At 48.3% G+C, this 21832-nt stretch overlaps 2 protein-coding genes across 5 annotated transcripts; both read left to right on the top strand.

Moving 5' to 3' along the window:
* Positions 1-1231: 1231 nt before the first annotated feature.
* On the top strand, positions 1232-8282 carry LOC125510019. 4 transcript variants are annotated; one of them, XM_048675109.1, is made up of 8 exons: positions 1232-1371; positions 2034-2176; positions 2328-2442; positions 2554-2669; positions 3775-5079; positions 7300-7340; positions 7418-7580; positions 7903-8282. In XM_048675109.1, the coding sequence occupies exons 2-8, from the start codon at positions 2042-2044 to the stop codon at positions 7903-7905; spliced, it is 1878 nt and encodes a 625-aa protein (XP_048531066.1). In that variant the 5' UTR covers positions 1232-1371; positions 2034-2041; the 3' UTR covers positions 7906-8282. The 4 variants fall into 4 exon arrangements, 3 of the variants coding, with proteins under 3 accessions (XP_048531066.1, XP_048531067.1, XP_048531065.1); XR_007284440.1 differs by lacking the exon at positions 1232-1371 and adding an exon at positions 6872-6977 and having other exon boundaries at positions 1501-2176; XM_048675110.1 differs by lacking the exon at positions 1232-1371 and having other exon boundaries at positions 1523-2176; positions 3775-4675; positions 4760-5079.
* Positions 8283-17192: 8910 nt separating this feature from the next.
* Positions 17193-20523, top strand: LOC125510018 (respiratory burst oxidase homolog protein B-like). The gene has a single exon (XM_048675107.1). It carries the CDS (start codon positions 17512-17514, stop codon positions 20272-20274), a length of 2763 nt encoding a protein of 920 aa, XP_048531064.1. The 5' UTR covers positions 17193-17511; the 3' UTR covers positions 20275-20523.
* Positions 20524-21832: the final 1309 nt, after the last annotated feature.

The raw sequence follows: 21832 nt of genomic DNA, 5'->3' as shown, positions 1-21832 counted from the left end.
TTAGTGACAAAGAGCAATCAAAGAAAAAATAACACGCGGTGAAAAGTTGCATGTTCCTAAATGGAGTCAACATACTCTTAGTTGTGACAAGCATGGAGCCGTTAGGAAAATGAACTAGTAGAAGAAGTGGTGATGAAAGAAGACGTAGGTTGTGATGATATGTTGCCAGATCCTGATCGTTGCTAGTCATAGAGGCCGAGCCAAATATGCATAAAGTCAGCCTCTGTGGAAGAACATGGGCATGCAAGCTCAAAGCCGCCATATGCTGAAAGTATCACAATAATAGTTTGTATATTTGATTGTGTAGTAGCATAGCTTAACTAGAAAATAGAGATAGTTCCCTTTTCTATTATAAACAAAGGATTAAATTCCCTCTCTTCTGTTCTTTGAAGATACGTTGTGCTCCAACTTATTATCTAGCTTCCTCCCTCCTCCCACCAAAACAAATCTTCTTGACTAGCTATTGTATCGTTGCTTTATTTTTTCGTGGTTGACAATCCAATATATTAGCATCATCGAGTATTCATTCGTACTCCCTCCGTTCTAAAATAGATGACCCAACTTTGTACTAACTTTGACCCAACTTTGTACTAACTTTGTATTAAAGTTAGTACAAAGTTGAGTCATCTATTTTGAAACGGAGGGAGTAGCTGGTAAGGTAGTTTGCTCTTACCGTTCTGTTCAGATAGTTTCCATCTTCCTAATCTTCAACAAGCCAGCAGACATGCGCTACTAAAGAAAATGAATCATGAATGACAAGCTACATTCATCCAAAAAGAAGAAAAGAAAAAAGAAAAGCCAAACTACGAGTGCTTCGAGGCATCGTGCACCGTTTCTTTCCAAACGCACAGCAAGCATTAGTGCGTGCCTTTTGTGGTGGCATACTGTTTCTCCATTGTGTACGCAGGTGGGGGATGACGAATCGGAGTGAACTCCTGCCCTTTTTAAAAGCCCCCAAAACCAAAATTCAAATTTCGTAGTACCTGCTCCGCCGCGCCGCTCCTGGAACCCACGGCCCCGCTGGAACCAATCCGGTCCGGCCAGACCGGCCGGACCTGACCCGACCCGACCCCAGAGGCAGGCACGTGCCGCGCTGAACCAGCAACGGCCCCGATCCAGTAATCGATCCGCGGGGCCCGCAGGTCGGCCCCCTCCCTCCCGTGCCAACCCTCCCCCGCCGTCACGGTCACGCGCAGCTCCGCCCCGACGCCACCGTACTCCTTCCTCCCCAAATCCGCCACGCTCCCCTGACCGAACCCCACACCAGACAGCCGCCCGCCCGCCCGGAGCTCCCCTCCCCTCCCGCCCGCCCGCCCGGAGCTCCTCCTCCTCCGCCTCCCGCCGCCCCGCCCGCCCCGCCCGCCGCTCCAGGTAAATCTCCGCGCCTCCGCGCTCCCTAGCGCCGATTCGACGTCGCCACGCCCTGCTCCCTGGCTTGCTCGCTCGCCCGGGGCTCGCCGTCCGCGTCGCCGCTCGTCGTGGGGCGCGGCGGTAGGAGGGGCCGCTCCGCCGGTGCCCTCTCATCTCTCCCGCGCGTGCGCTGTTGTTGCCTAGTTGGGCGGGTTTTTCGCTTGGGGCTGGCGGGCTGGGTTCGGTGGGCCGCGCCCCGTCCCCGGTGGCCTCTCCGCTCGCCTGGATCTGGCTCCGCTCGGATCCGCTCGGGAATTTCCATTTCCGCGCCCCCTCCGTCCGCGTGGCGAGGGTGGCGTGGGGTTCGCGGCGGGAGGGACGGTGGAGTCATGTGTTTCGTGGTTCTGAGATGTTCACCTTCCTTTAGGGGAACGCAATGCGCGCTCGAATTTCAAGCGCAACGAGCTCCCAAGTGCTCGCGTGTTTCAGCCCTATGTAAAGCTGGGCAATTGGTGCTCTCAGATTGAGTCGTGTGCTCTACTCGCTTGCGTGTTGTTGTCGTGCTTGGGCATACCGATGCTTCCAAATTCCGATGAATATTGAGTACTGTTTGTGTAACTCGTGATCGTTGCCTCATGTCAAAGTGTACCTAATGCTGTTGTGTCTTCCCTGTGCTGCTACAGTCCACCTGATGGGGTGGGAGAAAAACGAGAAACACCTCCTCAGCCTTAGTCTCCAAAGCCTCCAATCTTTGTGCAAGGAGTATAACCTTCCTGCAAACAAGACCCACCCTCAGCTAGCTCGCTTGCTGGCCATTTATCTCGAGGTGAGTTTCAGTATACACCATCTGCTTCAACTTTGAGTACATGTATGTATTTTAAGGCGAAGATGTTACCTAGTGTTATTGTCAGTTGTTTTCTTGCTTTGCAAGGGTGAAATAAATTGACTACTGATGTGCACCATCTTTCTTTTTCCAGAATGAAAAAAATAATTCAGGACCTGAAAAGGAAAATTTGACTGGTCCTACTTCTACACAGGCTTCTCCTGCTACCTCTCCTGCCATGTTACCAAATACCAAAGAAGCATCCAAATGTATGTGTAGAAACTTCTTTATTAGTTTGGCAGATGCCAATGTTTACTGGCGGACACACTCAGGGACATGTGGATGTTAGTATATATCTGACAAAACCTAATTGATTGCAGGTGAGCAAGATAACCACAAAAGAGGCCCATATAGTGACAGAGATGATGATGATGTTAGGCCACCATTAAAGCATAAAAAAGTGTCTAGAAAACAAGCAGATAGAAAATTGAAAAGTGTAAGTAATTGTTACCTCTGTCAATTTTATGTTGTTACAATACATCATTTTCTCTGATTCAACCTAATGTTTATCCTTGCAATGCAATGCAATACAACTAGGATTCCGATTGTCTAACTGAGTACTGGATGCATGCTTTTTAACATTTTGTAATCCAGGCAATTTCATACTTTAGTATAAATCAATTTCATTTGTTCAAATTCAACATATTGGGTAATCTAGGCATTTCTTGGCATGTGTTCCGTAAACTGAATTTTATCTAGTCAAATCATACTATTCAATTTTTCGGTATCAGGCTATCAGCTTGTCCGGTTTCATGGCCAAGAGAAATGTGCGGGTTAGATTATTTAGTTTTCTTGTGTAACGAATAGAGTCATATATTTCCCAGTCCTCTTCACTTGATACCTGAAACTATTTCTGTGCCTTAGATGAGATTGGCCTTGAATCAGAAATATATTATTTTATTTCGTCTTGATAGTACAATACTCTTGACATGCACTGCACTAGGGTGAAAGGAGGTTCCACCCAACTTCTATAATTTGCCAGAGTCATCCAAGATTTGAATTCCTTGGACATTTCGTGCTAGTTGGCCCATTCCTATAAAAGATAGGATGAATCTTCTCACTCATGAAAATGTGAAATATAGTTTCACTTGTTTCTTACTGCCTAGCCCCAACACTTATTTTGGAATGGAGGGAGTAAAAACTACGATTATTCTTTGAAATGAACAAGGTGGATATTAGCAGCTGTAAAATTTACACGTGTACATACTACATAGATAACGATTTGTCGCTGAATTGTGGTTGGATTTGAATTCAAGTAATGGATTGTTACTACAAATAGCTGTAGTGGTGTTTTGTCCAGTAAGCTGCAAATCTAGGACCATAATATTTTTATATGAAACCTATCTTCTGCAGCATGCTTTTTCAAAAAATAGGATACTCTTTTGGATTTACCAATTATCATCATCGTTTTTGTTAGTTGATTTTTGTCTTACGTTTAAGATGGTGTTTCTCTGTGATCTGTATACTCATAATGCCTGTCAAAGTTTCTGTTTGTATACAGTGCGTATCATTTCTTCATTTGTTTCTGTATCTTGAACCAGGACTCTGGTACCAGAACGAATCTTCCTCCGATTTCTAGTAACAATGGCAAAGGAGACTGCTTTAATTCATGTTCTGGACAAGGGATTGCTCATAATGTGAAACAAACTGCTGATGGTATTGCAACGTGCTCAACAGCCCCAAAGCTTAATGGAAATCATGTTTCAGTTGCTCCTGTGAATGACACAATTTCTTTCGTAGCAAGTCATCCTGGTCCTAATGGTGTGGCATCAAAGCCTCCCAGCCATATGAAAGCTGGTACAAATGGCATAGATAAGGGCAGTGGCTTGTCTAATGAGAACTCGGCAAATGTAAAATCTCCTTTTAAACTTTTTCTGATGGATGAAGATGGAATTGATCTATTTGTTGATCTTAATTCCACTCCAGGAGATTGGGTTGGCAGCTTCAAGGGTGGAGTGAACCTCCCTCCAAGCACACATAACTCTGAAAGTGATATGTTCACCAATTCTATTAGCAGCCTTAGGAATAAGAATGATCAGAACACAATGTTGCCACCAGATAATATCATTATAGATATACAAGATAAGGGACCTGAGAGCATTGCTGCTTGCACCAATTCATCACTAGGTTCAACTGATGGTGAGAATTATCGCTCCAAATCCAATCCACGTGATACCACTGCTGTAAACTTGAGGTCATCTGCATCCACATTGCCTGGTACTGCTGTTGAAATTTCTGTATCTCAGGAGGGACCTCCAGTGGTACATTCTTCATCTGCATCTGATGTTCAGAACAACGTGTCACTTGATATGGTGGCTGGTGCTTTGGGTAGCAATGTGCTTCCTCAAGAATCTGCTGATGTCTCCATGTTGCCTAGAAGAAGCAATGCACCCCTGACCGATGATTCCATACAACCAACTAATGAAAGCACATTTAGTCCTGGTAAAACCAAAGCTTGTGTCAAGAATGGCTGCACTCAGAATGTTTTGGATGCTCATACTGACAAAGCTGTGTCATCTTCCCCAGGGCATGTGGTTATAAGTGACACTGACAAAAACTCTCGTCCACCATCTGTGGGCAAACAGGAAATGTTAGATGTTACTTCAGGGGATCAGCGTACCCGCAACAGTGATACAAATGGACTCCTAATGGAAAATGTACCAACAGCAGCAGTGGCTATGGAAGAAGATAATGGTCATGGTGGCAGCTTGTCAGTTCGTCAACTAGCCAATCAGGCGGTAATTGCACTACCTGCCGCAAATGCCCAGTCAGATGCTAGTTCTGCAGATCGCGGCGTTGCTGGAAACTTCGACCTCACAGACCCAACACGATCATCTGTTGCTTCGGTAATTTCGTTGTACTTCAATGCTAGCTAGAAAATTAACTGTGCCTAATACCAAATATAGAAATATGCATGATGATGATTGTGATATCTGCATCTTAATTACTCATGTCCTATCTTATTGCTTAATTTTACATTCTACGTTTTCTGGAATCTTGAATTTTTTGATAATTTAATTAATAAAAAGTTTAATCTTACAAGATATATGACCTCATGATCTCGAACTTCCCAAAATGAGGATCTAAAGGTCCTTCTCACCCTACATATGATGTACATAAATCTTTTTTTAACTGATTTATTTTAGTAGGAGCCTCTACTACTGTTTTCAGTCAATTGTTTTTCCAAAATGAGTGGTCCCAAAAGCACTTTGGTAATGTTTATTTTCAGGAAGAAATATTTACAAACTAGGAAATCCGTATTTAATGACCTTCTGACGTGCATGAAACATTGTCCCTGTCTTCTCTTGGCCTGGATCTTTTTTCTCTATCTTTTATGTTTAACTTTCCTTTGTGTACAAACACAGAATTTGCCTATATGGCTGGGCAAGCAAGCACTTCATTGAATTGCTGTGTCCTGTTGAATTAAAATCATGTTTTTCCTGCATCATTTTGTTTGGGCCACAGAACTCAAGAACTCTCTTTTCATTTTCTAGCTGAAAGGTAGTATTAACCTTCCTCCCTGCAGCTTCGATAACTGTAATTGTTGCTAGACCACACTGTCCACATCGTTCACATCAACGTTGGCCCTTTTGACCCAACACGTTGGTAATATCCCCACATGCGCATGCAGATGACTGGCATGGAAATCAAGAAGCATATACATATTATGTTTTCCCTGCCTGCATCAATGTTCTCTTTGCTCTAAAAGAACTCAAGAACTCTAAACACTGTTCATTTTCTAATTGAAAGGTCGTATCAACTTTTTGCCATGCCATTCCAATCTTGAAGGTGGTCCTCAACTTTGACATACTGTGGATTAATTTTATGACAAGAACCTTGTCAAATTCCTCATAGTAGAGGGCGGATGCAAAAGCGCCATCGCTTAGGCACATCATGTGAGCTGGGAATAATGAATTGCTAGTTCGCCACATCCGTCATGGGCCTAGTGGACCAACATGTTTATGAACCCACTTACAGGGTTCTTGCTGTCATCTTAACCTTCTCAATCTCCATGACCATCAAATGCCGTCCCTTATTGGTACTTTAGACAAGTTTCATGCAAACTTGCATGGCTCCAACTGCCTTTTGTAGGGTTTGTATCTGACATGTGAACTCTTGATTTGTCAGTTCATGACATTCAAAATAGTTTAATATTTTCTCTATACAAAATGAAGTATTGATGCAAAAATATCCAATAGGACTCGAAAATAGTAACATAATATTGACATTCTTGTGCCATTCATAAATAACTTTCTAATTTGACCAAGGAAACTTTCTAGGTAGAATACCAATATTAATGACCTTCTATACTAGGAATGACCTGTTATTGTAGCGAAGATTGTTCTTTCTTTTTTCTTGGGTTTTCTATATGGCCAAGTAAGCACTTTGTTAAGGTGTCGTGTTTCTGTGGTTGAACTGTATCATCTAAGGCCTACTAGTGATACATCTTCCCTGCACAAATTTTCCTATTCATTTGTTACAATGAATTGGTGCCTACATCCCCTTTTCAAACAACTTTCAAGATGGCGTCTTCTATTTGTAGTCATCCATGCAACGGTTTCAACTAGTCATAGTGTCAACTCTCACTAAACTAGTAGATGCATGGCTGACTTATTTTTACTGGTTTATACTTTGTAGTAAAAGGGGAAGAAAGAAGGAAAGCTTGCCTGTATCATTCTGGCCTAACTGTGGCCAACTCCACATGCCCAAATCTTAGCTCTGCAACTGCAAACCTATCTATTTGGTAATTGATATTTGGGTAACCTCATTAACTGGCATCTTTGGTATTCACTACCAGTGCCTTCATATAGCATGGCTTGGTGAATCTAGTGTTTTCTTTTTCTACAGGGATTAGCGAAATGATCACTTAAAAGAAATAGTATAATGTGTTGTAAAATCATTTTCGTTTACTATGTTTCCTTTGAAATTTCATTTCCATTTGTGTGTTTAGTATACAAAGTTATTAATTATATCTCTGTGTGCCTGTGTATCTGGAAGCTGCTTCATTGCTTGCTTTCATTTGTCGTTTTTTCGGTTGATTTATTTTATTTTATCCTCTTGTGCAGGACAATGCTGTTACTCCCCTGGCCACGAATCATGGTGCAAAGTATGTTCTGTGTAAACATAGTTAGCACCTCTGTTTTTGAAGTAGTTCCTTACTTACATAAACCTTATATTTTGCAGGACAGGTAACAGTCATGAATCTGCAGACAAAGAAAAACCGTGTGATCCTGAGGAGTTGCAGGGTGTGGCTACAAGAAATATACTATGTAGGTTAAGAAGTGCTGCTGCTAAGCAGACCAAGCCCTCTACAGTACCCAGACGGTCATCAAGGCTTGTCCCAAAGGTTAGCACAGTAGTGGTCACTGCTGTTGAATTTGGTACTCAATACCACAACCTGATAGTGATTACTGATTAGTGAAAGAGCTGTTAATCATCAATACCATAGCACAACCTGATACTCCCTCCGCCCCGTAATATAAGAGCATTTTTGACACTACACTAGTGTAAAAAATTGCCATGATCGTGCATAAGCTGATTGACAGATTGTGCACAAGCATTATGTGTTAAGAGGGACCTGCAGTTATATTTTGGCTGCCTTTTGCTCCTTCATTTTTGTGTGTTTAAAAATCAATACAACTGACATGCTTTACTTCTTCCACGTGCAGTGATTGCTAAAAATGACAGGGATGAGATCCACCGCCAAGAATGATGCATAGCTTAACTGCCGTCGTAGTCGATTTCCAACAGGGAATACCTTTCTAGACTCCAACCTTCACAGTTCTCGTTGATTCATCTTGCTAGCAACTGAGTAGCTTTTTTGCATACTTCTGTCAACAGCTCAATGCCACCAAATGTTTTTTGCCGTTCTTCTCTGTTATACAGCATCTGTTATACTTCACACAGTGCCGAGCTCCGCATACACCAACCATTGTACAAACATATCATGATTGTTAGGAAATTTTTGAACCTGCAGTATGTCACATTGTTTTCCAGATGGGCAATAGATGCCGTCGTACCGTACTGTAATATATGGCTGGTTGTGATTTGTGTGCTGTGATAGAAATGCTATCCATGCAGGAGCCAGCTCGCTGCTTATATATTTCCTGTTTGGCCAGTCATCATCACGCATGATTGCCTGCCATCTGTGGCAGTGTTCGCAGTCATTGATGTTGCAAGGTTTGGTTGGTGAAAACTGTAACTGAATATACTCCCTCCGTTCCTAAATATTTGTCTTTTTAGATATTTCACAAATGGACTATCATATACAGATGTATATAGACATATTTTATAGTGTAGATTCACTCATTTTGCTCCGTATGTAGTCAGTTGTTGAAATCTCCAAAAAGACAAATATTTAGGAACGGAGGGAGTATTTCTTACCATTTTGGGTCCTGAGATCTGCCTGGTTTCTCACGCCTGAGAGGTGATGCATCTGCAATTTTTGGGTCTGATCATGTTTTGTTTGGTTTACTTGCTTCGCTGGTACAAACCCCATGCTTTTTCTCTGCTGGTAAAGATTGGCAAGGCTCTGATGCCATGCCAGCGTGCTTGGCAGAGCGTGAATGGTCTCACCTAGGTCGACGTACTAATCTAATCATAGTTCGTTCGACTTTCTGTAAACCCCATTTTCCATTAGAAATGTTTTTATTGTGGGTTAAGGCTCTCTTTGGATTATTGTTTGTCTTTTAAATACATCCATAAAAAAATACAGATTTCTGCCTGTTGGTTTTGTTTCCGGCCGGAAATCACTATGTCTGGTAAAATACACTTGTAAATTTAATACTTCTGTATTAAGTTAGATGGTTGCCAAGCGCGGCCTAAAGGTGACTATGAAATCAAAAAGCGAAGGAAAACATACCTGATGAACAAGTACCTGGGATGTCCTCTCACTCGGCGTATTTTGGCCTCCGGGGATGACAATCTGTTTGTGTCCTCACTTGGCGTATGTCGTCCTTCGGTGACCTCTTCGTGTTCTCCTAGTCCCAATTTTTGTTTTCCGAAGATGATTACTCCTACAAATTTTCGGCGAGAATAGGGTTTAATTTGAATGGTGGGTGGTGGTGGATCTAGTGCGGAGATGGGTAATAAGTTTGGAAGGCCTTAGGAGGTGGTGCACAGAGGGGAGACGAGGTTATATGTTGGGGTTATATACAGGGGCTCACACCCATTGACCAATGAACAATTTCACGAAAGGTAAGGGCAATAGCTGGAGAGAACGAGCTTTTATGTAGAGTAGCAAAATTGTCGGACATGCTTCTTTGTTTTAGTTTCCATAATATTTCTTCCCCCAACTAATAGACTGACAAGTGGAGCCATCATGGTTTTATTGCAAAAATTTCACCCCCAACTGACAGGTGGGGCCATCAGGGATTTATTGCAAAAAATTCACCCCCAACTTACAGGTGGGACCATCAAGGCTTTATTGCAAAATTTTGACCCCCAGCTAACAGGTGGGGCTATCAGTGCTTTATTGCAAAATGTCACATCGCCTCGCCACGTTGTCCTTACGGTTGTCGTTCACATGGTGGTTGGACCAGTCAACTGTATGCCTGCTAAACAAAATATGTACACAAAAACATGTCAGAGGCTGTATGTAAACCCCTTTAGGCTATGTTCGGTTATCCCCACCCTCGCCGGGATCAGAGACAAAACCCGTCGATCCCCGTGGGTTTCGTCCCGGCCGGGATCAGATCCCGGTCTGGCCTATAGCAGCCTTCGGTTAGACCCGGCCTGGATTAAGTCCCTCCCAAATCCCTTCCAAACCCCGTGGAAACAGCCGGGAAATGGCCCACGCGTCTCACCCCATGGAACCAAACCCCGTCTCTCTCGCGAGCGAAACGGCGCTCTCTCTCTCGCCCCGACCCCTCGCTCCCTTTCTCGAATCTCAATTTCGCAGGGAGACGGCGATGGCGACGACTTCGGAGAAGGAGGGTCAGCAGCAGCGCTACTGGAGGAGACCGCCGCGGCGTGCCCAAGCGGCGCCACCGCATCTAGTCGCAGCGGCATGAGCTCGGCGGCGACCCGGAGCAGCCGCGGCGCGAGCTATGGAGACCAGAGAAACCCATTGCCGGCGTTACCTTACCCCGACGGTGGACCAGTAATCCCTCCCTCCTATTCTTGATGCCCCTCTCACACCCTTAATTCCTAGGGTTCATGGACTTTGATTTGAGGAATTGGTGATACGGGGTGATTTTTGACTCCCTCTGATGATGCAAAAGCAGCTGTGCTTTTGAGTTTGTTGATGTGGTACCTGTGATGCTACCTTTGACGTCCTTAGCATGTTTAATTGAATGAGCTGACTGCTAAATTTTTGCCAAAGGAGTGAGGGAGTGACCGAACAGAATTTAAGACAAAGGGATTTGTGGTCAAGGTGTTGGCGGGGGGTGGGTGACATGAGGGGATTCACCCAATCCCTGCAGGGGTTGGTTCCCCGTGTGGATGGAAACCGCATCAACCGAACGAAGCCTTAGCGAGTTCAATGACTGTATTTTAGGTATTTTAAAGCACTGGGTTCTAGAACAAGTTTAGTAACCTCTGATGAATGTTCCTCTTCGGCCGCATATCTAAGCAGGTTGTGAGACGTGATCTGCTCATCAGGCGCGGCCAGCCCCAGGTTTTCCATGAGCACACGTTGAGCCTTCTTGACCGCATGCATATCTGACTACTGTATTATTTTATAGTTAAAAAAAGGGTGATGGAAACCACCATTTTCGTTTAGTTAATATAGTACTCCGTATAAAGTTGATGTGACATTTAACACTGACGTTGGGCGGGTTGACGGCTTGTGCGTGCGGCCGCGTGGATGGTGACCATGCCGATGCCGATGCCGATGCCGATGCCATTGCCGATACGGCCGGGGATCGACGGCGTCCCTGCTGGCTTACGTGCGCCGCGTGGGCTTCGTCGCCCGTGGGTCCGTCGGTGTCGATGGAGTCCGGCAGCTCGGTGGACTCGCACGCGGCGACGTCGGCCGTTGCTTGCCGGATGCGTACATGCACACTCGTACGCACGCACGGACGAAGCTGCCGATGGACTTGCTGGATGAGTAGCCCCTTTTGCTGGACATGCACTACGTGGAACGTGGCCGGCCGGTTGCATACTTGCATGGCCCCGTTGATCCCATGGCTGCCGCGCGCGGAGAAGCCGGCTCAAACGGGTGACCGGTGCTGCGACGTGCACGGTTCGCCTGGAGTTGGTGTAGCCGCAACTTGACGCGCGTGCGTGCCGTCGTTCGGCTCGCCGGCCGGCCAGCGGAACCAAGATTAGTCCACGCATGTTCCACGTGCGCGCGCTGCCCTCCTCCTGGAGAACGTATCCTGTGCACCGGATGAATTGGATCAACGAATGCGCCGACTGATTCTGGGCCACTGGATGAAGAACAGACGGGTTGGATCTTAGTATAAGGTGGCAGCCGGTACATTTCACACAATGGACCTTGTAAAATCATTCAACTACACAAGCAGTTCTTCCAAGATCCCATCGTCTTCTTCCCTTCGCTCTTCTCCCTTCTGTACCTGTACACCGAGGATTTGCAAGCTAGGGTTAGCAATTTGCTTCATCGCCTCTCTCCCCTCCACATCCCCCTCTGCTGGGCCACTCTGACCTTCTCCCTACTGTATTTTGTACCTAATTCCAGCTCTGTACAAGCGCCCCCTCTCCCCTGAAACGGCCGCGCCACCGACGAGCGCTTACATGTAGCGCCGCCGTGCTGTAGGTCTGGGCAACGTTGACCCAGCCATCGCAAAGCCGGCCATCTTCTGCAGCTTAAAGTATCCAGGGTATGATCTCTTATTGAGTTATCCAAATATTATGTTTCCTCCCATCTGTCAATTTCCCCCAATTGCAGCAATGGTGTAGCAAACAGGCAAAGAGATGTGCTCGTTGTTCCCATACTTAATTCGTAAACAATTTCCATATCTCCTGCAGCCTATAAAGTAAGATTTGTGCATGAATGTTATGACTTGTATGTGAAAAAGCGAGTTAGCGTACATGTCTGGAGTAGAATATACTTTGAAGTGTCTTATTTTGATTCACTTTGTTGATCGTAAAATGAAACTGCACTTTAATGTCCAATTGAACTTTCTGAATTCATTACTAGTTCTTCTTATTCATGCCTTTTTTCTTTGTTGCAATCCACATTCAAACAATTCTTTAAAATAACAATACTGATCTAGCGTACATGCCTGGAATCATCTCACAAATTTTTGATACATGTAATTGTAGTACATGTGAATTTTACTTGGAGATGTACTCTGACCGACCTGTGCCTATGGCTATCGTTATTTTTGTTCAACTGTTTCTAAACTAAGTCCGATGCTCGCAACCGAGAAATCACACTTGCAGGTTTCATTCTAATAAATGAAAGCAAGGGGTGTATCCCTTTTCTCTACAAGAAAATATGATTCTTCACTTGATTTATAACAATTTCAGGTTAGTTGTAGTCCCCTTCTTTTAAATTTTTCTGTACCTCATGTACTTGCAGGAATGAAGAGCAGACATTAAGGTCAAGATCTGGAACAAGAATATATTTTGTAATGGCAGCAAGTAAGAATATTTTTTTTGCAATCAACACTCACCAATGGTTTTAGGAGTAAGAGCCATGATCTGGTACACAAATCTTAAGCAGTGTCACTGAAATGGTCTTTAGCATAAAGTTTATTCTTACCCAATCAGATAATTTGGTTGACCTCTCATATTGGATACGCTTCTAAAAATAGATGATGTTCCTATTTTTTCAGATACTGTCTGGATGTTCAGCTGCAAGCTCATTTATAGTTACTTTGTCTCTTCTAGTCAGCCAAGATATCTCTGTCAGATGATGAGGGGAGCTGCTAATTCAGGATATATTGGCATCTGAAACGTAATGTATCTCTTGTAGTAAAGTTATTGACAACAGAACATGGTGGACCTTCTGTTCAAGAGTTGTGTAGAACAAGCTATCCTTATGAAATATGTGCGTCATATATATGTACACAATGAGTGAATCCGACTGTGTATACGACAGTGGTGTACAAGAAATTTAAATATGGTACTGTCAAGTTTTCTACGAGACAATTGTAGCCTGGATGAAATTACTTTAGTGCATCTTGAAGCCTTAGTGCAACTTCTTCAGCGATTATGACACTTGATATGTAATTATTAACACTGTCATACAAACACACCTCTTAATTTTGTCATATAAATAAGGATATTTGGATATTATCATTCTTTTCCATGTAATGGCCAGATTGCAGATTTGTTAGTTAACAATAAGCTAAAGCAAAAAAGAAGAGAAAAGGCAGCTGTGCATTTACATAACTTATGAACACTCTTTCTATTCACCTAAAAAATGAGTCGATCGGTCCCTAACCGTAGCTTGCAGATAGCCTCAGAGGTACAGAGTGGAACAGAGCAAACGGAAGGAGACTATGGAAGAATCTTGGAGGGACTACATGCGTAGTTGAATAACTTTACAAGGTCCATTATGCAAACTGTACCACCTGGCACCTACTGCTAACATCCAGCCCGTCTGCTCTCTATCCCGTGGTCCAGATTCTCTCGGTGCATCCGTTGCATCAGTGGAGCCGGTGCACTGGATATGTTCTCCCTCCTCCTGCTCGCGCAGACGGCTGGAGGCCCATGTTGCACGCGCCTGGAAGCCGCACGGGAGCTTGACACTTTGACAACATGCACGTGTCGTCGTTTTTTCTTTCTTTCACGAGCTACGTCCATCTCGCCTCATCAGTAAGGGCATTGAGGGCATCTTCGACGCGGTTCTTAAACCGCCCGCATACGTCCGGACTGTGGAAGTCATTCAACGTGGATCTGTATCGTTTCGCTGAGCTGTTCATACGTGTTTTTTTTCCCGTAAATTGGAGACAAAATGTGATGGGAGGGAACGGGGGCTTTGCGGGAGTCCGAACAGCAGACACGTAGGACTCCGACACCGCCGGCCTACCCAATCCCACTCCCGGCAAAATTTCCTTACACTCCGCTCCTTCCCCCTTACTTTGCATCCGCACTCTTCATCTTTGCCGCCGTTGCTGCACGTCTCAGGCCCCCACAGAGGCATCGTCGGACGTCCACAACCAGCACTGACGCGCCCGCTCGCCTCGATGACGGCGATATCCGCCCTGGATCGTTTGTACCCAGGTACACTTCGCCCCCTGTCGACAACCTCCATGGCGGACACCACACTCGTCAGTTGTTCGGTCAACTGCCATTGAGCTTATTTTCAAATGCTATGTCGTTTTCTAGAGTACGAAAAATGGTGATCTACTCAATCATGAAAGATGAGTTGTTGTGCGATGCGTGGTTGGCTGTATCCGTGAATTTCGTATGCAGGAGCAGAAGGGGGACCTTCTGGCAGCAAGTGCGTGAATCATTTCACGCATGAAAGCACATTACACCCTACGACATATACATCATTCAAGAACGCAATGTGAGGTCATTATCGTATCGCTTGTACGCTTTTCAGACTAGCGTCACCAAGTTTTGTAATGTGGTTCGTCAGCTTGAGGCAAGGTGACCATTGCACGCGGCAGAGCACGAGATCATAAGTTTGCTTTCTCTTGCTCAACTTGTTAATTGATTCGTTCACACAATGTTGGTCTAGACATTATGTAGCACGCACACGCCGCCTTGATATACCACAGGACAGATGGACGACCATTTACGTACACACAATGTTGAATGAAGCTGAAGGGGAAGTATGTGTGGGAGACCATGATCTGTTGATGAAAAACTTGTTACACATTCGGCTAATCTAGTCGAATTTAAGACATTGTTGTACTAGAATTAATTTGCATGCTATGTATGAATGATTTGTGCTATTTTCTATCCAAACATTAATGAATATCGGTCGATTTGCATGAATGTCGTCCGATTAGTTTAAATGCGGGTTGAAATGTATGCGGACAACGTTGAATGGCGGTCTCCCGCATCCGTCTCCGCGGACTGGCCCCCCTGTCCGCAGACGGATGCTGGAGGAAATTTACGGGTCGCCGTTGAAAATGCCCTAGGGCATCTCCAATACTGACCCATAAATACTGATGAGGAAGGCGACCATCCAATGCTGCCCGCATACATTTCAAGCCGGGTTTCAACTAATCAGGCGAGATTCATGCAAACAAGGCGAATTTTTATCAAAGTTCGGATAGAAAATAGCACAAATCATTCATACATAGCATGTAAATAAGTCTAGTATAACAATATGTCAAATTCAGCGAGATTAATGGATCCTGATGTCCCACACTTACTACCCCTTCAACTTCACCCAACAGTGCATATGCATAAAATGGCCGTCCCTCCATCATGTGTTACATCACGGGTGGCGACAGTGCATGCGGGTTACACAATGTGTAGAGCAACATTGAATGAATGAATGAACCAATCAATCAACAAGTTGAGGAAGAAGAAGCAGAACTTACGATCTCCTCCTCTGTCGCGCGCAATGGCCACCTTGCCTTCAACTTATCAACCGCGCCACAAAACTTGGTGACAGAGGTTTGGATGGCATACCATCGATACGACAATGACCTCACATTGCGTTGCTGGTTGATGTGCATGTCGTAGGGCACAATGTGCTTTCGCGTGTGAAATGATTCATGCACTTGCTGCCAAAAGGTCCTCCCTTTCTCTTGTCTACGAAACCTGTGGATACGTCGAACCGCCCATTGCACAACAACTCATCCTCCATAGTCGCGTATCCCGTCATCCTTCGTACTCTAAAAACGACATGTCATTCAAAATAAGCTCAACGCCATTTGACCGAATACCTACCGAGCGTGGTGATTGCCATGGCCGAATTCGACCGGGGGTGGTGGGGGGGGGGGGGGGGGTTGTTCCTGCCTACGGACAAGTTCTGGGTGGACAACACCGTCGTAAAAGGCGAGTGGGCACGTCGATGCTGGTTGCGGAGGTCCGGTAATGCCTCTGTGCCGACGGAAGAGGTACAACGGCGGCGGCGGAGGAGGAGGGTGGGGGTGCAGAGCAAGGGGGGGAGAAGGGGCAGATTGGGAAAAATAGGACCAGGAGGGAGGATTCAGTGGGCCGGGGGTGTCGGAGTCCTGCGTGGCTAATGTCCGGACTCCAATGAAACCCCACCTAGTTTGTCTCCATTTTACGAGGAAAAATGCGTCCGGACCACTCATCGGACGTATACAGGCTCACGTTAGAGGACACACCACGTTCAAACCGAGCGGTTCCGACGGTTGCAGGTGATTTGACGGTAGGCGTTGGAGATTGCCTAACGAGTGATTTGGTTACCGGGCGGAAAATTCGGTTATCGTCCGGTAACCACGAATCTTTGATACCTCACGAGAAACCGCATTACGAGGCAACTTTCCGTTGTTGATACTTTTGAATCTTAAGTGAATTTTGCGCGAGTCAAAAGTTCATTCAAACAAGAAATCGCTTGGTAACCTCCGGGTATTTTCTGATTACTCCGGCAGCTGAAATTTCAGTGCTCCACGAGCTCTTCTTTTCTTTTTTTTTCTTTCGGAATTCAAAACTTTACTAACACCTTTTTTTCTGGGTGTGTTTCTAATGTTTCTAACAACTTGAACCATTGTTTTCTTTTTGCTACACCTACTGCGCGTTAATTATCTTCTGCAAACTAAAAGTTTCACGGTTGCGTGCACCGATTTCTTTCATTTCGAGCAAGACAAGAGTTTCAGCGCCAAAAAGGGAACCATTCTCGTCGCATCTATGCATCGACCGAGAGGCTACGGCGTCGTTTCATGCTCAATAAATGCTAAGCAGCGAGTAGAGACCTGTTCCAACCTCCAGCCCCTGGTGCGTGTACGTAAACCGCGTGCGTGCGTGCATCTGCATGCGGCCGTTGGAGCAAGCGCGGCGCGGTCGCGGTCAAGCCACCTTTTGTTCTGACCAAGAGGGCACGCCGCGCCGCCTGCGTAGCGTAGGTCGGAGTAGGTGAGTTGCCCGGCTGAAAGGGTCGCCGGAGAATTTCACCAGACTTCAATTTTTCGACATAAATTTCGCGAGACTTTGCGCCGCGCTGAAACAGTCCCTCTCTCCCTCCCGGCTAGCTGCTAGTATATTAGTAGTACGGCGCAGCGATTGAACTGCTTACTTGGCGCTCCGGTGCGTGGTCTCATTGCCATCTCCTCCTCCACACCTACTACGTGAGTCTAATCACGACGAGGTCTCCGGCCGCGAGTACGTCCATTATATCCAGCCTCCGCGGCGCGCTCATTCCTGGCTGCGCATCCTGGAGGTTTCTGTTCGCCGGTTGACTTTGCTGGGGGCGGGGTAGCGAGAGCCGGCCGCCGGTCATGCATAACCACGGGGGCGGCGGGGCGGGGGACATCGTGGAGGCGGGCGGCGAGAGGGTCGTGCCGCACAGCGGGCCGCTGGTGGGGAAGCGCTCCGCCACGCGGAAGAGCGCGCGGTTCGCGGACTCCGTGTCCGCGCCGCTGCGCGCTGGCGGCCGCGGGAACCACCACCAGGGCGACGACGACGACAACGACTACGTGGAGGTCACCCTCGACGTGCGGGACGACTCGGTGGCGGTGCACAGCGTCAAGCCGGCGGCCGGCGGCGAGGAGGACCCGGACGTCACGCTGCTGGCGCGGGCGCTGGAGACGCGCTCCTCCTCGTACGCCGGCAGGGGCACCCATGGCGGCGGCGTGCTCCGGAACGCGTCGACAAGGATCAAGCAGGTGTCGCAGGAGCTCCGAAAAATCGCGTCCGTCAAGCGCCGCCCCAGCCGCATCGACCGGTCCAAGTCCGCCGCCGCGCACGCGCTCAAGGGGCTCAAGTTCATCAGCAAGCCCGACGGCTGGCCCGCCGTCGAGAAGCGCTTCGACGAGCTCGCCGAGAACGGCGGACTCCTCCACCGCTCCAAGTTCGGCAAGTGCATCGGGATGAAGGAGCTCGCCTTCGCCGGCGAGCTGTTCGACGCGCTGGCCCGGCGCCGGGACATCTCCGGGGACAGCATCAGCAAGGCGGAGCTGCTCGAGTTCTGGGACCAGATCTCCGACACCAGCTTCGACAGCCGCCTGCAGACCTTCTTCGACATGGTGGACAAGGACGCCGACGGCAGGATCACCGAGGCGGAGGTCGGGCAGATCATCGGGCTCAGCGCCGCCGCCAACGACCTCAAGAAGATCACGGAGCGCACAGAAGAGTACGCCCGGCTCATCATGGAGGAGCTCGACCCCGACAACCTCGGCTACATCGAGCTGTCCAACCTGGAGACGCTGCTGCTGCAGGCGCCGCCGACCCAGCCGACGCGGGGCGGGAGCGGGACGACCAGCAGCCGCAACCTCAGCCAGATGCTGAGCCAGCACCTCAAGCCGACGACGGAGCCCAACCCGCTCCGCCGGTGGTACCGCCGCGCCAGCTACTTCCTGGAGGACAACTGGCGCCGTTGCTGGGTGATCATCCTGTGGTTCTCCATCTGCGCCGGCCTCTTCGCCTGGAAGTTCGTGCAGTACCGGCGGCGCGCCGTGTTCGAGGTGATGGGCTACTGCGTGTGCGTCGCCAAGGGCGGCGCCGAGACGCTCAAGTTCAACATGGCGCTCGTGCTCCTCCCCGTGTGCCGCAACACCATCACGTGGCTCCGCAACCGCACCGCCGCCGGGCGGGTCGTGCCGTTCGACGACAACCTCAACTTCCACAAGGTGATCGCCGCGGGGATCACCGTCGGCGCCGGGATGCACATCATCTCCCATTTGGCGTGCGACTTCCCGCGGCTGCTGCACGCCACCGAGGAGGAGTACGAGCCCATGAAGCCCTTCTTCGGCGACGTCAAGCCGCCCAACTACTGGTGGTTCGTCAAGGGCACGGAGGGGTGGACGGGGCTGGTGATGCTGGCGCTCATGGCCGTCGCCTTCACGCTCGCCACGCCGTGGTTCCGCCGCGGCAGGGTCCGCCTGCCGGGGCCGCTCAGCCGGCTCACCGGGTTCAACGCCTTCTGGTACACGCACCACCTCTTCATCATCGTCTACGCGCTGCTCATCGTCCACGGCCACTTCCTCTACCTCACCAAGAAGTGGCAGAAGAAGTCGACGTGGATGTACCTGGCGGCGCCGATGGTCATGTACGCGTGCGAGCGGCTGGCGCGGGCGCTCCGCTCGAGCGTGCGGCCGGTGAAGATACTCAAGGTGGCCGTGTACCCCGGCAACGTGCTGTCGCTGCGCTTCTCCAAGCCGCAGGGATTCAGGTGCAAGAGCGGGCAGTACATCTTCGTCAACTGCGCCGCCGTCTCGCCGTTCCAGTGGCACCCCTTCTCCATCACGTCGGCGCCGCACGACGACTACATCAGCGTCCACATCAGGACGCTCGGCGACTGGACCCGGGAGCTCAAGAGCGTCTTCGAGAAGGTTTGCCGGCCGCCGACGGACGGCAAGAGCGGGCTGCTCCGGGCAGAGTACGCCGGTGACGGCGGCGCCGCCATGCCCAGCCCGAGCAGCTTCCCCACGGTGCTGATCGACGGGCCGTACGGCGCGCCGGCGCAGGACTACAAGCAGTACGACGTGGTGCTGCTGGTGGGGCTGGGCATCGGGGCCACGCCCATGATCTCCATCATCAAGGACATCATCAACAACATGAAGCGGCTCGACGGCGACATCGAGTCCGGCAGCCCCAGCGACAGGAGCGTGTCGGCGGCGTCGTTCCGGACGCGGCGCGCCTACTTCTACTGGGTGACGCGGGAGGAAGGCTCCTTCGACTGGTTCCGCGGCGTCATGGACGAGGTGGCCGAGAGCGACAAGAAGGGCATCATCGAGCTCCATAACTACTGCACCAGCGTCTACGAGGAGGGGGACGCCCGGTCGGCGCTCATCGCCATGCTCCAGTCCCTCAACCACGCCAAGCACGGCGTCGACGTCGTCTCCGGCACCCGCGTCAAGACGCACTTCGCCCGGCCCAACTGGCGCAAAGTCTACAAGGACATCGCCCTCAAGCACGCCGGGCAGCGCGTCGGAGTGTTCTACTGCGGCGCGCCGGTGCTGATCAAGGAGCTGCGCCAGCTTGCGCAAGATTTCTCGAGGAAGACGAGCACCAAATTCGAGTTCCACAAGGAGAATTTCTAACTTTGCAGCCAGCCCAGTCACAAGAAGTTCCTCCTTTTTTTTTTTAAGAAAAGAAACAAGTTTCTCTTTTCGTGAGGAAAAACTCTGTTAATTCAGTACACACCCAGTTCTATAGATCGAAGTAGGTGTTGGTTGATTTTGACAAGCTGGGTCAAGAGTTTCATCGATTTTTTTGCCTATAGAAGAATAATATCCAATGCCCCCTTGTACAGATATTCCCTTCTAAAGAAAAATACAATCAGCACTTCAGGTGTATGTACACATACAACTAACAAAAACACAATAGTTATATGTAAGTTGACTGAATTTGCAATTTGAATAAGTTGATCTTGTGAGAGGAGGAATCGGTTGGAGGCCAAAGAAAAGCTAGAGGAAGAAGAAAGAAGGATGACCGTTAAATCTTAATCTAATGGTCGGAAAATTGAATTACCCCCCAAAATATCAAATGTATAGTCGGTCTCAAAAAAAAAATGCTAAACTTCATAGAGACTTATTATGGTGTGTATGTCACCATAACCGAATGCTCTTCATAAAAAATCATATACTTACGAGTCAACTTAGGCCTCGTACAATGCATGGTGCTTAGGGAAGTACCACATCGACCTCTATTCACTAATGTAAGATGTCTTGGCAGTTCAAGTACTTAGTGGCATAATTCGGTTGTTGCCGCTCAGGAGTTAGGAGCAGGGCAGACAAACCTTATCATCTTGCGCCCGCCGCTCCCGCGAGTAGCGGCTAGCGAGCTCCCATCCCTACTCCCTCCTCCTCGCCACCGCCAAAAGGCGCCGTCGGGCGCAACCTGGCCCGTGTCGGTGGTGGCGGGGCTTCCTTCTACCCTCGTGTGGCGGCGAAGGCACGGGTCCAGGCTGGTCAGAGGGGCACGGTGCTTCAGGCGAGGCACAACCTACTTCTACTAGGTGACGAGGGAGGAAGGCTCCTTCAACTAGTTCCGCGACGTCATGGACGAGGTGGCCGAGAGTGATAAGAAGGGCATCATCGAGCTCCATAACTACTACACTAGCGTCTACAAGGAAGGGGGCGCCCGGTCGGCACTCGTCGCCATTCTTCAGTCCCTCAACCACTCCAAGCACGCCATCGACGTCGTCTCCGGCGCCCGCATGAAGACCCACTTCACCCGTCCGAACTGGCGCAACGTCTACAAGGACATCAACCCTCAAGCACACCTGCGGCGCGTTGGTGCTGATCAAGGAGCTGTGGCAGCTTGTGCAAGATTTCTCGAGGAAGACGAGCAACAAATTTGAGTTCCACAAGGAGAATTTTTAGTTTCCGCAGCCAGCCCCCAGTCACAAGAAGTTTTTCTTTTTGCAAGAAAAATTGTGTCATTTAGTACATACATCAATGTAGATATTGGTTGATTGCGATAAGTTGGGTAAACCATTACATTTGTTTTTTTGCCTCCAAAGAATAATCCAAATGCCCTTTGTACAGGTATTCCCTTTAAAAATAGTACTAGCCCTGATATATGTACACACACACAACGAACAAAAGCGCTAAACTTCGGAGAGACTTTCAAGAAAGTATGGGTCTCATTCCACGT

The sequence above is a fragment of the Triticum urartu genome, chromosome 5 (assembly GCF_003073215.2).
Source record: "Triticum urartu cultivar G1812 chromosome 5, Tu2.1, whole genome shotgun sequence".
Taxonomy (NCBI): Eukaryota; Viridiplantae; Streptophyta; class Magnoliopsida; order Poales; family Poaceae; genus Triticum; species Triticum urartu.
Note: the sequence above shows the minus strand (reverse complement) of the source record. Positions and strands in the feature narration are given on the sequence as shown.

What these genes read in the sequence shown, in the direction of transcription:
- LOC125510019 (XM_048675108.1), top strand. Translation starts at nt 2,003, where the DNA reads ATGCTGTTGTGTCTTCCCTGTGCTGCTACAGTCCACCTGATGGGGTGG. An exon ending in TGCTGGCCATTTATCTCGAG is followed by an intron (nt 2,177 to 2,327) that starts GTGAGTTTCAGT and finishes TTCTTTTTCCAG; the next exon opens with AATGAAAAAAATAATTCAGG. An exon ending in TACCAAAGAAGCATCCAAAT is followed by an intron (nt 2,443 to 2,553) that starts GTATGTGTAGAA and finishes AATTGATTGCAG; the next exon opens with GTGAGCAAGATAACCACAAA.
- LOC125510018 (XM_048675107.1), top strand. Translation starts at nt 17,512, where the DNA reads ATGCATAACCACGGGGGCGGCGGGGCGGGGGACATCGTGGAGGCGGGC.